We start from the raw sequence: 13,207 nt of genomic DNA on the forward strand, positions 1-13,207 counted from the left end.
ATTGTTTATGACCGTTAAGTTGGCAGTGATCAGATGCATCAACCTATTATGCTAACAAATGATGATAGTACAAAAATCTTTGGAAAAATTTCAAAATATATCTCGAACTCTAGCTTTTACTTCTTAATTGCACCTTCAATGACCTTTTATTATTGAATAAACATAGTTTCATAGTCCAGTTAACCAAATGATTGTTATACATATTTTAAAAAATATAACATATAAATAAAAATATACACAATATAAAATAGTAGATATGGATATGTTCTCTTATTTACATATTTTAAACTGATAATCACAAACCACAGCAATGATTATTGAAGTACATTTAGTGTTGTGAGAGTTCTTTGATAACTGCACCTTTGAGTGGTCTGGTCATGCATTGGATTCCAAACTACTTTGGTTAAGACCATTTGGTATCATTTGCACATCAAATACATAGTGAATATACCTATAGATCTCCTCAGCCTTTTGATGAGTTACTTGTGCATACATGGAGATTTCTTGAGGTGAGCTGAAAAATAAATTAGATCAAGAAAAACATTACATGTCTGCTCTGTCTGTGGAGTAGCCCTTCTCTCACTGTTTCACTAATAAACTTTCACTTTAATCTCTAAAAAAAAATTACACTAGAACTTTTGACTTATAAAGTTTATCTTGCTTAAAGAACACCAAACATAAAAGCCTTTAAGAAAATCATCTCTTCCTAGAAGTGCTAGATTACAACATTCCATGTAAATGCTCTCTGTCTAGTTTCCTATAGAGCTCTAAACTCTTCAAAGACAATGTCTGTCCCCCCTCCTCCTCCCCCCACCCACCCCCCCAAATTAATGGTCTCAGCTTCATGCAGTGACTTACATGTTGGCAAGAAAAAAGTCTCTACTGAATGAAATACTCTAACAGACTAGCCTATACCTTTTAAAAAATATATTAAAATTTCCATAAAATGCTTCTAAGAATCATTTAAATGTAATCATTTAAAAATATTAAAACAGACATACCTGTTGGTCATCTTTTTAACAGAAGAAAACTGGTGACACATATTTAATGCAGTTATATAACTTACATTGGGAATACTTAGATAAAATTGAAGTGCTTCACATTTATTACTGTTCACTGTTGGAACTTGAATACCAACATTCTTTCTTTGCTCCACTAAAGACAGTTCCTTTAGCAAATCTGCAGTTTCTTCTTGGCAGGAACTGAAAAGAATTCGAATTCCAGCACCAATTAAGGTAGTCAGCAGGTTGTCATAGCTCTTTGTTCTCTTAAACATCCTGGATGTGTCTCCTAAATATTTCATGTTTAGGAAAATGCAAACATTAGTAACTTACATTAACTAGAATCAGAATACTATATATTAAAATCCCAAGAACTACACCATTAAAAAAAACTAGTGCCACATTATTTATGACATTGACAAACCCTACAGCTAAAGATTAAAAGGTTCTGAGATAAAATATGGAAACTGTCTTTATGAGTGTCCTGCATTGGAATCAACATAGAAAGGTGGGTAGGCAGGGAAGAGCTTATATTCTTAGATAATTCATTCCTAAAGCCAAGGCCACATTACTTGACTCTAATAAAATTTTTCATAATTCTACTAGCAATGATGAAGAACTCAGTTTAACTGATACAAAATTATCTTATGTATTTATTCCAAGAGTAACTCAATACTCCACACACCCATTTTAATATTATCTTTAACTCTTGCCTATTAATTTACTCCCCTAACTTTCCCATTTATTTTCTTTCCACATATTACCTATATTTTCTTTTGGGCATTCTTTATATGCCAAAGAAAGGTACTTTTCTATAACTTTTGACATATTACTTTCCAATATACTACAAAATATGTTGATAAAGATTAAATTACTGAATTTTAGAAGTAAAAGGACCCAAGAGATTACCTAATCTAAAGCCCTCAATTGTTAAACTAAAAAATAAAAAGGATTACTGAAAGATACAGTTACTTGTCCAAGATCACGTGGTTCACCAGTGAAAGCACAGGGATAAAAAGGTACATTGTTCAATTACCAAACAAATCTATACTAATAAAAGGGTAATATGCTAATTAGACCAGACATCTTCCGGACAACCTTCCAGATGCCCTTCCGGACAAAGCCATGGTGGCGGGGCCAAGGCAGGGGCGGTTAGGGGTGATCAGGCTTGCAGGGGAGAGCAGTTAGGGGGTTCAGGCCAGCAGGCAGATGAGCAGTTAGGAGCCAGCGGTCCCGGATTGCAAGAGGGATGTCCTTCTGGACAACCTTCCAGACAAAGCCGGGGCTGCAAGGGAAGCCTGAGTCCCAGGTGCCAGAGGGAAGCTGGTGCCGGCAGCTGGGGGAAGGAAGGCCTACTCTTGCACGAATTTCGTGCATCAGGCCTCTAGTGTTTTACATAAACTACATTTTTTCCTTTTACTTAATGACTATACAATCTTGAATTCTTGAATAGTCGCTTTCACCTACATGATTTCACTTAATCCTCATAACATCACAAGTATATTAACTCCTCAGAGGGAGGGAGTTTTCAATACAACATTACATAGATGTAGACACCAGAACTCAGTGCATTTTTTTATTTCATTTCCCATGATCCTTTCACTATTCTCAGTGACTTCCATAGTAATTCCCCAAATGAAGTTCCAATCCTGCATTTCCAAATGCATCCTCGGCATCCATTTCAGTGACCTATTGAGAACTCAATCTTGTCCCTCAAATTTGCTTCTCATGTTTATAATATCAATAAACAGCACCACTACCTAACTGTCCAATAACCAAGAAATTAGTCATTTTAAGAGTAACCCCACCAACTCCTGTTAATCCTGCTTCCTAAAACTCCTGAATGCTTTTTCCCTGCCACTGCTTTATTTAAAGCCCTCATTTTTTCTGGGGCACCTTAAAAAGACTTATGCTTGGTTCACTTGCCTTCAATTTATCACCCTTCAATTCATAAGCTGCATTTAAACACAATGACTACTGAAAAACATTATGTACATATGAAATGAGTCAGGTATTGTAAGAGCTTTCCACATCCTGACAATAGATTGAACTAATTCAATCAAGTTCCTTTACAGATTTATAAACAAACATTTAAAAATACAAACCTGTTTTTTCTCTGTCCTTTTCCACAATCACACATATTCTTTCAAACATGCTCTGTAGGTACTGGATCTGGTCAATGAACTTGTTTTTATTAATACTGTTTAGCATCTCAGATTGATACCTCCTTTCCACCACCATGCGGTTACTCACAATGTAATCACAACCATTAAGAGGACAAACCTCTACTTGAAAGCCATGAATTGCTCTTAGGGAAGAAATTATTTCTGAACCAGAAGTGATTTCACGGCTGTCTACAAGAATACAAGTTCTCTGGCCTTCCTGTGGGAGTCTAAAAGAAGCATGTGTGCCAGCCAAACATGGTCTTGAGTTAGAATTGTAAGTTGTTGAAGTGCTAGAATCTTCCAGAGAACTACCAACCTGAAAATGTAGAAAACATCGATCATAAACAGGTTAAATATATGTTAGCACCATAAGCCTGAAGATGATTTTCTTTACTGATACTCTTTTTTCTTCAACATGACCAAACTGACTATATAGATGAAGAACCAAGCCGCCATTCACGGAAACCTAGTAGGACAACTACAATTTTTTTAAAAAGGGTGTGTGTGTGTGTGTTGATGAGAATGTGAAAAAACTTGAACATACATTGCTGGTGGGAATATAAAATGGTATAGCCTCCAAAAGTTAAACACAGAATTACCATATGACCCAGTAATTCCACTCCTAGGTGGAAATACTTTCCAAAAGTAGTCAAAGCAGATTCATATACTTGTATACCAATGCTCATTAATTTTGGAAAATTCTCAGCCACTGCCTGTTCAACTATATCTCTTACCCTCTTTGCTCTTAATTCCAATTACATGTATGTTAGCCTATTGATACAGTCCCACAGCTTTTGGATGCTCCATTCGTTTTTTCACTCTGTGTTTCTCAGCTTGGGTAATTTCTGTTGTCCTTGCTTTAAATTTGTTGGTTGTTTTTATGGCTGTATTGGGTCTATGATGGGCCCATTGAAGACAACCTTTATCTCTTTTACCATGTTTTCCATTTCTAGCTTTTCCACTTTATTGTTCTTTATATTTTTCATTTCTTAGATGATATTCCCTATCTATTCATGCATTTTTGTTTAAGCCTTTAACATATAAATCCTGACTATTTTAAATTCCCTGTCTGATTCTGATAGGTCATATCAGGAGTCTGGTTCTTAAGAATGTGTTTTTTTTCTTCCTCTTATGTACTTTATAACTTTTGGTTGAAATCCAAACATCTTGTGTAGGACAGCAGTAATTGAACAAAAGTATTTAGGCCTAGAAACAGGTATGCTTTTCTTTTGCTAGGCCTTACTTAGGGTGTGCGGTTGAGTAAACCTAGTCAAACATTTCGTTGGGTTTGGATTTTCTTATTGCTATGATTACTCTAGGTACAACCAGAGGCTTTAAACTTGGTAGTGCTACTTTGTAATTAGGGTGGGGTGAGTTGCCAGATAATTTTTCTAAATGTTCTCTCAGCTTTAGGTCTTCTCTGTGAGCCTGAGCCTCAGAAAGCTTCTCTTCCCATACTGTCATTCCAGTCAGCAGATTGCTTTTATTTGTTACTTAGCGCTTGCTAGCCTGGTTGGAGGGAGCACTAGGAGCATCTTGTTGGGGCCAGGAGCGGGGAGAGGATAGTGAGGGGAGGGGAGTGGGGGGTATTCATATTGTCCTGGTTCAGCCTGTCTTGAGCAGGACTTGTGTCCCAGTCTCAGAGATGGAACCTTCTCAGTGATCTTGCCCTGCCTCCTAGGGACTGGAGATCCCGAATGTTCTAGCCCAAGATGTTTTCCTGACACTTTCTCGGCTATGGAATTTTGTTGTTGTGTCCTTCCTCCATCTGCAAAGGGTCTTTGCCTAAGCCAGCGGTTCTCAACCTGTGGGTCGCGACCCCATTGGGGTTCGAACGACCCTTTCACAGGGGTCGCCTAAGACCATCGGAAAACACATATATAATTACATATTATTTTTGTGATTAACCACTATGCTTTAATTATGTTCAATTTGTAACAATGAAAATACATCCTGCATATCAGATATTTACATTACAATTCATAACAGTAGCAAAATTACAGTTATGAAGTAGCAACGAAAATAATTTTATGGTTGGGGGTCACCACAACATGAGGAACTGTATTAAAGGGTCGAGGCATTAGGAAGGTTGAGAACCACTGGCCTAAGCCTTTAGGGTTTGCTGCTCTATCCCTAATGGCTTAAAACTTAAAGCTTTTTGTTCCATAGGGGAGAAGGAACAATGAGTTTTGGTGCCTTCTCCACAGGAACTGCTGATCACTTCCTGCAGCAGGAAAAAGGTTTTCTGATTCTCAATCTTCCCTGTGAACACCTGGTGAGTCTGTGAAGAAGAGTGCAGGAGTGGTTACAAATTCCCCTTATGTCTGCAACTTCCAGGGATTCTAAACGCTCATGCTAGTTCACTGCCATTTGCAGTTAAGTTTTAGATAAATTCTTATTCCCAGTTAGTACAGTGCCCAGTGACTCTCCCAAGTCTCATCAAGTCTCTCATTGAAAGCGCTTGTCTCTCCTTAGATATCAGACTAATTGGTTGTCCTGCAATCTCAACTCCAATAAAAATAAATCTCTGATATTGTAGATTATCTGGATTTTTTAATGGTTATTGTTACACGGAAGAGAACAATGCTCTTTCCAGTTTCCTACCTCCTAAGCTAAATATAGAAGTCATAATCACTCAGAAATAATCTTTAAAATACATTCAATATTCAATTTCAAAACACAAAAAAGAATAAATGTAATGAAGGAAGAAATGGCCACTAAAAACACAAAAAAACAAAAATACCAGAAATATGTACTTATCTTGGAGTAGAAAACGGCTTTCTAAACATGACAATGAAGTCAGAAACTATAAAGAAAATAATGGCAACTGTATAAAAAAGTACCTCTTCCTATGACAAACATTTTTGTTTGTAGTAACAAACAAAAGAAAAAGATAAATGGCAGACAAGGAATGCTGTTTGCAATATACATGACAAAGTAAAAGTTAAGTTTTAAATCTAACAGTTTTTGACAGATATTTAGTCTATGTTCTGTCTACTCAAATTTACCTCAAAGTCTTTCCCCTTCTAATTTCAAGTATAAAGAATCATATTTTCTAGAATTGTAGTACTAGGTATAGAAGAAAATTTAAAACCCATTCCTGTTAAAATCTGTGTATCTTTTCCACAATCCTCACAGTATTACTACCCTACGTCTGTTTTTCAGTTAGAGCATGTCACAGTGGAAATGTAGATAGTGCTTACAAGCTTTCAAAGTACTGTGCATATATTACCTACCGTGACCCTTGGGATTACTATCTGTATACTATAGCCGAGGAAACTGAGGCTCAGAGAAATTGATCTCCAATCTATTATAAAATGTAATCTAGTTACCTTTATCCTAATTGTACCTTTGAGAAATAACTTTGGGCAATAAAAGCCTGAGGACAATTTAAAACTGGCCAATTTGAGAGCTGTTGTATGGACATTGTAGCATATTGGTAAGGCAGAATGGACTGAAATACCTGGAATAAAAGAGAAATAGAAGTCTGCGTCTAGGTCTCACTCCTAAATGACAATTAAGGAAATAATATTTACAGTTAGGGAATTCCTAGTACTATGACTCTAATCCCTATTTTAGTAAAACTACTTAACTATAAACTCTTAAAAACTGAAAATGGTGTTAAGGATTATTTAAGCAACAGCAAGATAGGGGAAGCTGGAAACGGGACTCCTCAGCCACTCGGAAGGAAGGAAATTAGGTGGTGCCCCTAAACTCCTCTCCCCAATAAAGAGATGAGTTACATACCTGAAGCCTTAAGTGGGAGAAATAAAAGTTAATCAGGGTGCTGGGCCTAGTTCTGAGTATGTAATTTCTATTAAATTTACCTTGCAGAAAGCTCATTTTTCTACAGCCTTTTAATGAAATTAGCAAGTTTCCTTACAGTGTTATTAAGAAAACTATTACCATATTTAAAAAATTATAACCTAAGCACCCATATCTGAATTACCCATAAAATTTAATGTGCTATTTTCTTATTTGAAGAATTTCAACATTAGCTAATTTTTCTTTGACCTAGTTATTTAACACAAAACATACAAGAAAGGAAAACAGCCGAACCGGTTTGGCTCAGTGGATAGAGCGTTGGCCTGCGGACTCAGGGGTCCCAGGTTCGATGCCAGTCAAGGGCATGTACCTTGGTTGCTGGCACATCCCCACTGGGGGGCCTGCAGGAGGCAGCTGATCTATCTCTCTCATTGATGTTTCTGGCTCTCTATCCCTCTCCCTTCTTCTCTGTAAAAAATCAATAAAATATATTTTTAAAAAAAGAAAGAAAAAAACAAAACAAAACAAAACAAAAACAACTTTTGGTAAACATATGAAGGCTTTTTCCTCTACTTTGCTCCATACCTTCAACTGAATTGGAAAATTTCTACAGTCCTTCTGTGAATCAACAGCAGTGAGTGATGGTGAGAAAGATTCAATTTTATTTCGGCTCTGAGGTTTGGAGCCCAAGGCATCAGAAGCCACATCCTTTACATTAAGTAGTGTCTGTTGTCTCTGCTTTGGCAATTGATTAACAATTGGATTAGAATGGTCCTTGGACTGCAAGGAAGACCCAGAATACACTGAATTCAAACCATGGTCCTGTTGTTTGCTCTTTTTAAAAGTGCTTGGGTTGATCACAATACTGGATTCTGTTTTATCATTTACATTGTTTTCCTCCTCACTTGAATCATCCAGTAAAATAATTCTGGATAATTTCTTTTTTGAACGTGCACAATTCGGTCCCATCTTCTTTTGTTTTAGCTTTTCTGAACGTCGGGTTTTATATTTTTTACTCCCATTTGCAAAGCAATCTTCAGTTATTAAATTAAAATCAACAGACACTTCTTCACTTGATTGACTTTTGCAAGACTCCTCTTCATTAACACAAAAACTGTCTTCTAAATAGGTTTCATCTTGTTCAGGAATCTACAATAAAAATACAAATAAGAAATTACATGCCCTTAGGTTTGGCTCAGTGGATAGAGCTTCGGCCTGCCGACTCAAGTGTCCCATGATCAATTCAGGCCAAGGGCACATGCCCGGCTGCTCGATCTCACCCCCTTTCCCCACCCGTAGGGGGGGTGCAGGAGGCAGCCAATCAATGATTCTCTCCCATCATTGATGTTTCTCTCTCTCTCTCTCTCTCTCTCTCTCTCTCCTTTTTTCTCCTGAAATTAATGGGGGAAAATTACAAATTTCTTTCATAAAATCAGCCTGTAGTTAACATATTCTTTTAAATACATGAGATATTTATCAATACTTATTTAACTTTATTAATTCAGTCATTTGTTCAACTAACATATACTGAGTATAGTCTTTATGGAAGAAAGTAGGGACTTTGGAGATAAAAACAATATAACTCTCTTCCCTCTAGAAATTAACAGTCTAGTGTAGGTAGCCAGAAAAAATAAACAGTAATATATAAGCAATGTGGTAAGTGCTATATAATAAAGACAATGGACATGAAGAAAAATGAATGACTATATTACCCAGCTGAACATGTCAATTTATAAACAAGTAAGACTAATATAAAAATGTTAACCATAAATAAAAAATAATCTATAATTTTTAGAATTAACATTTTTTAAAAAAAGTTTCAACATATAAGAATTAAAAATTTAACCCAGCCAGTATGGCTCAGTGGTTGAGCATCAACCCATGAACAAGGAGGTCACAGTTCAATTCCTGGTCAGGGCACAATGCCTGGGTTTCAGGCTCCATCCCAGGTAGGGGGCATGCAGGAGGCAACCAATTAATGATTCTCTCTCTCTTTTTTTTTATAAATATATTTTATTGATTTTTCACAGAGAGGAAGGGAGAGAGATAGAGAGAAACATCAACCAGCTGCCTCCTGCACACTCCCTACTGGGGATGTGCCCGCAACCAAGGCACATGCCCTTGACCAGAATTGAACCTGGGACCTTTCAGTCCGCAGGCCAACGCTTTATCCACTGAGCCAAACCAGTCAGGGCTAATGATTCTCTTTCATCATTGATGTTTCTATCTCTCTCCCTCTCCCTTCCTCTCTGAAATCAATAAAAATATATTTTTTAAAAATTTAACTAGTTGCCCTGGCTGGTGTGGCTCAGTTGGTTGAATGTCCCCCCATGTACCAAAAACTTACCAGTGCGATTCCCGGTGAGGGCACATGCCCAGTTTCAGGTTCAATCCACAGTCGGGACACATGAGGGAGGCAACCAAAAGATGTTTCTCTCTCTCCTTCTTTCTCCCTCTCTTCAAAAAATCAATAAAAACATCTTTTAAAAAAATTTAATCAGGTGATGAACTTCCTTTAAACATTCTCCTAATTAGAAAATAATTTAATGGCATATGCTAATTAACTAAAATTAAAGAAAGAATAATTTGATCAAAATAAGGACTAAAAGGGATTTTGAGAATTCATTTAGTCCACCTTCCTGATTCAGAGCAGAAATTAACCCAGTTAACTCTGATAGTCTAGTTCTAGAAATAAAATGGAGATTTCATTAATAGGAAAATATTTCAACATCACCTCAGGAAATTCTCTACTATATCTCTGGAGTTTATACCTGTGAGAAAATGTTTATGTTGTTATGTTTCTTATGGACCATTTTGTACCGGCTGCTCATCAATGGACTGTGCACAGATTTCATGTAAATAGCTCTCATTTCAGAATCTGTGTAAAGATAATAAGAATTCCAAATAGCAAAATGATTTAAATGAAAACCAGAAAAGTATTTAACTTTGACCTATTCCAAATTCACATGATTCAAACCTTGTAGAATTATTTTACACAAAACGCTTTTAATATATAAAAAGATGTCTAAAAACAATTATTTAAAATGCAAGGTTAGAAGTTTTGCATTTGAAATCAGACCATCTAGTTGGGTGATCACAGACAATTTATTTAAGTGCTCTACCTTAGCTATCTCTCTCCTCTGAAAATGAGGATTAGCATGGCGCCTTTTCATGAAAAAAATAAGTGTATACAGAGACCTTAGGACTGTAGCTGATTTATAGAAAGTATTCGGTAAAACACAAGAAATCCAGGCCAAAAAAACAGTCAAAAACAATAAAAACCACAGTCAATAGTATGTATGTTTCATTATTTTCAGTCAAGTTAAAACTGAAAAGCATATGATTTTCTATTTATGCCTATATGTTCAAGGTTATAATCAGAAAGCAACTTAATTTTTGTTTCCCATTTCTCCTACATTTTAGGGTGATTAATTGACATCAACTATTTTGAGGGGTAACTACTAATTTGAAGACTATAGTGCTTGCTACAAGATATATAAATTTTTCTTTAATACTATTTCCCTTATCTTCATTACATAGCTAGCTTCAACTATTAGATATCCTCCTGACTCATGCTAAATCCCTACAAACTTAATGAGACCCTTATTTCCAGTTTAATGTTCAGAAGGATTCAAAATCAAGGAGCTTTCAGAGATTTTTTTTCATTTGTTTCAGATTGTTTTTAGATATAATTTATATACTATAAAATTCATACTCTTTAGGGTACAGTTCTGAGTCTTGACAAATGCATTGTTATGGCAACCATAATCTATTTACTGTCCCTACAGTTTTATTTTTTCCAAAATGTTGTATAAATTAAAGTATATAGTATGTAGCCTTTGAATCTGGCTTTTTTCACTAAGCATAATGTGAGATTCATATGCTTCTCATTTTGTAAAGTTTTAGCAAAGAGTACTTGAAAATGAAACATGAAAAAAAAATGTGTATTTTGAGGTTTAAAAAAAACCACTTTGAAATCCTACGTATTTCAACGTGTGTCTAACATGGAGTTTCAGATCTCCCTACTCTTCAACCCCACTGCTCCACAGGCAGCCTTCCAGTGTCAGAGAGCAGCAACGATATCCCTCCTGTGCTCAAGCCCACTGACTCCTCTTTTCCTCTCTAATCCATCGAAAATCCTGTCAGCTGTACATACCCTGAATCCAATCTTTGTCACTCTCTCACTGCCAACACCTTGGTAGCAACCACTGTCACTCCTTGATTAGATTACTGCTATAGCCTGCTAAATGGTCTCTTCCGCTTTTGCTCCCCTATAGGCCATTCTCAACACAGAAGGAACAGTGACACTGCTACAATAAGTCAAATCATGAGATGGCTGCTCAGCACCTCTCTGATCTCTCTTCCTACTACTCTCCTTCCTCATTCAATTCTAGGCACAATGCCTTCCTTGAACATGCCAGGCACATTCCTGTCTCAGGACCTTTATACGGGTTGCTGTCTATGCATCAACATTCTCCAATCAGATTATCCTATAAACCTGCAATAGCCACTTCTATTAATAAGTATCAAGTACAATACCAAGCAACCTTATTCTGTAAATTATATCAGTATCAATGACATAGCACTGAAAACTTTGTCTTTAAGACCTTTTTCCTTTAAAGGCAAGAACTGTTACTAGCAGGGTAGCTCAGTTGGTTAGAGCATAGTCCCAATTCTCCAAGGTTGTGGGTTCAATCTCTGGTCAGGACACATACAAGAAACAACCAATGAATGCATAAGTAAGTGGAACAACAAATCAATCTCTCTCTAAAATCAATTTAAGCCTGGCTGGTGTGGCTCAGTGGTTGAGTGTTGCCCCATGAACTAGGAGGTCACAGTTTAATTCCCAGTCAGGGCACAAGCCCAGATTGCAGGCTCAATACCCAGTAGGGGGCATGAGGGAGGCAGCCGATCAATGATTCTCATCATTGATGTTTTTATCTCCTCTCCCTTCCTCTCTCTAAAATCAATAAAAATACATTTAAAATTAATTAATCAATTAAATAAAATCAATTTTTAAAACTGATTAAAAAATAAAGGCATGGACCTCGGGAAACTTTGCTGTCTTAAATTATATCAGGAATTACAAGAGCAGAATAAGTGGCAAGATCTGTAAAAGAACAAAACACTGAGAAGCCCAACAGAATCTTTCTCATTTCAGTTATAGCCCATCTGAATCATCATCTTTTTTTTTTTTTTTCATCTTCTTTTAATGTATTGTGTATAAGATCTGCTCCAGCACTGTTTGGAGAGAGTATTTGCCAAAAGTAATCTCCCCTCCTTGGCAAATTTAACAAAGTGAGCTTTGTGCCTCAGCTGGTTTGCACAATCCATATTGCTAACCTCTTCATCTCCTTTGGAGTTTGATGAAGTGTCACCTTCTCAATGAGGTCTACCCTCCATACCTTATATAAAATTACAGCTTGTCCAGTATTAATCCTCCAAACCCCTGCAAATCCTCAACTTACTCAACTTACTCCATTTTTTCATTTCTCTATAAATTTTTCATCTTATACTAAATAATTTAGTTATTATGTGTATTGTTTCTCTCCTTCCATTCAAACGTTAAAGGCAGAGATTTTTGTCCATTTTGTTCACTAATATAGCTTCCTCAAGAATGTTACATAGTACTAGACACAATAGGAACTACATACTTGTTATATGAACATTTGATACTGGGTCAGCCAGGTTGCTCTGGAGATAAATAATCAAATTAGCAAAAGCCTATAATAACCAAATCTAAAATAAAGCAAATATTATAGAATTTGAATGAAAATGACCAAATATTTCAGTCATACCAAATTTAATTCCCTTTAAAGTCAAGGTTATTTGAAAAGTAACTAAAATATTTAACTAAAACCACCTTAAAAGCATTGAAAATTAAAAGAAAAAGAAGCATCATTTACCATTTATGGCCTGTGAAAGTTGAGTCTCATCATTTAAGAAGTCAAGTAATGAGGAATCTTTTTCATTTTCAGAATCATCATTTTCATCTGATGAAACACATTCTGCATCTTCTTGGGAAAGTTCTGCTTGATCATCTAAAAACTTCCTAGCTACAAGCTAAGACAAATTAGAAAACAAGATGATACTGATGAGAAAATCATTTCCTTTCCTTAAGTAATTGGAAATACTTCTGGAAAATGAATTTCTTCCCAATGCTTTTTAAGACAAAAAATAAAAACAGAAAACTGCAATAAGATTTGATAAAGTAGCATAGCTATTTAAATTTCTTCTGATAATTCTTATAAGTAAAATAAGTACAAGTCAGCATTT

The 13,207-nt window shown here is 36.0% G+C and overlaps 1 protein-coding gene across 1 annotated transcript in view; it reads right to left on the reverse strand.

The window, feature by feature from the left end:
• Positions 1 to 276: 276 nt before the first annotated feature.
• FANCM (FA complementation group M) overlaps positions 277 to 13,207 on the reverse strand; it is a 76,116-nt gene continuing 63,185 nt past the window's right edge. The window contains exons 18-23 of the mRNA XM_070431588.1: positions 12,838 to 12,994; positions 9,703 to 9,809; positions 7,517 to 8,080; positions 3,107 to 3,482; positions 1,002 to 1,290; positions 277 to 514 (exon numbers count right to left, since the gene is read on the reverse strand). Coding sequence (XP_070287689.1) covers positions 376 to 514; positions 1,002 to 1,290; positions 3,107 to 3,482; positions 7,517 to 8,080; positions 9,703 to 9,809; positions 12,838 to 12,994 — 1,632 coding nt within the window. The 3' untranslated portion in view covers positions 277 to 375. The remainder of the gene's footprint in view (positions 515 to 1,001; positions 1,291 to 3,106; positions 3,483 to 7,516; positions 8,081 to 9,702; positions 9,810 to 12,837; positions 12,995 to 13,207) is intronic.

The sequence above is a fragment of the Myotis yumanensis genome, unplaced genomic scaffold (genome assembly GCF_028538775.1).
Source record: "Myotis yumanensis isolate MYYU_CA2020_CCGP unplaced genomic scaffold, mMyoYum1.0.hap1 SCAF_1, whole genome shotgun sequence".
NCBI lineage: Eukaryota > Metazoa > Chordata > Mammalia > Chiroptera > Vespertilionidae > Myotis > Myotis yumanensis.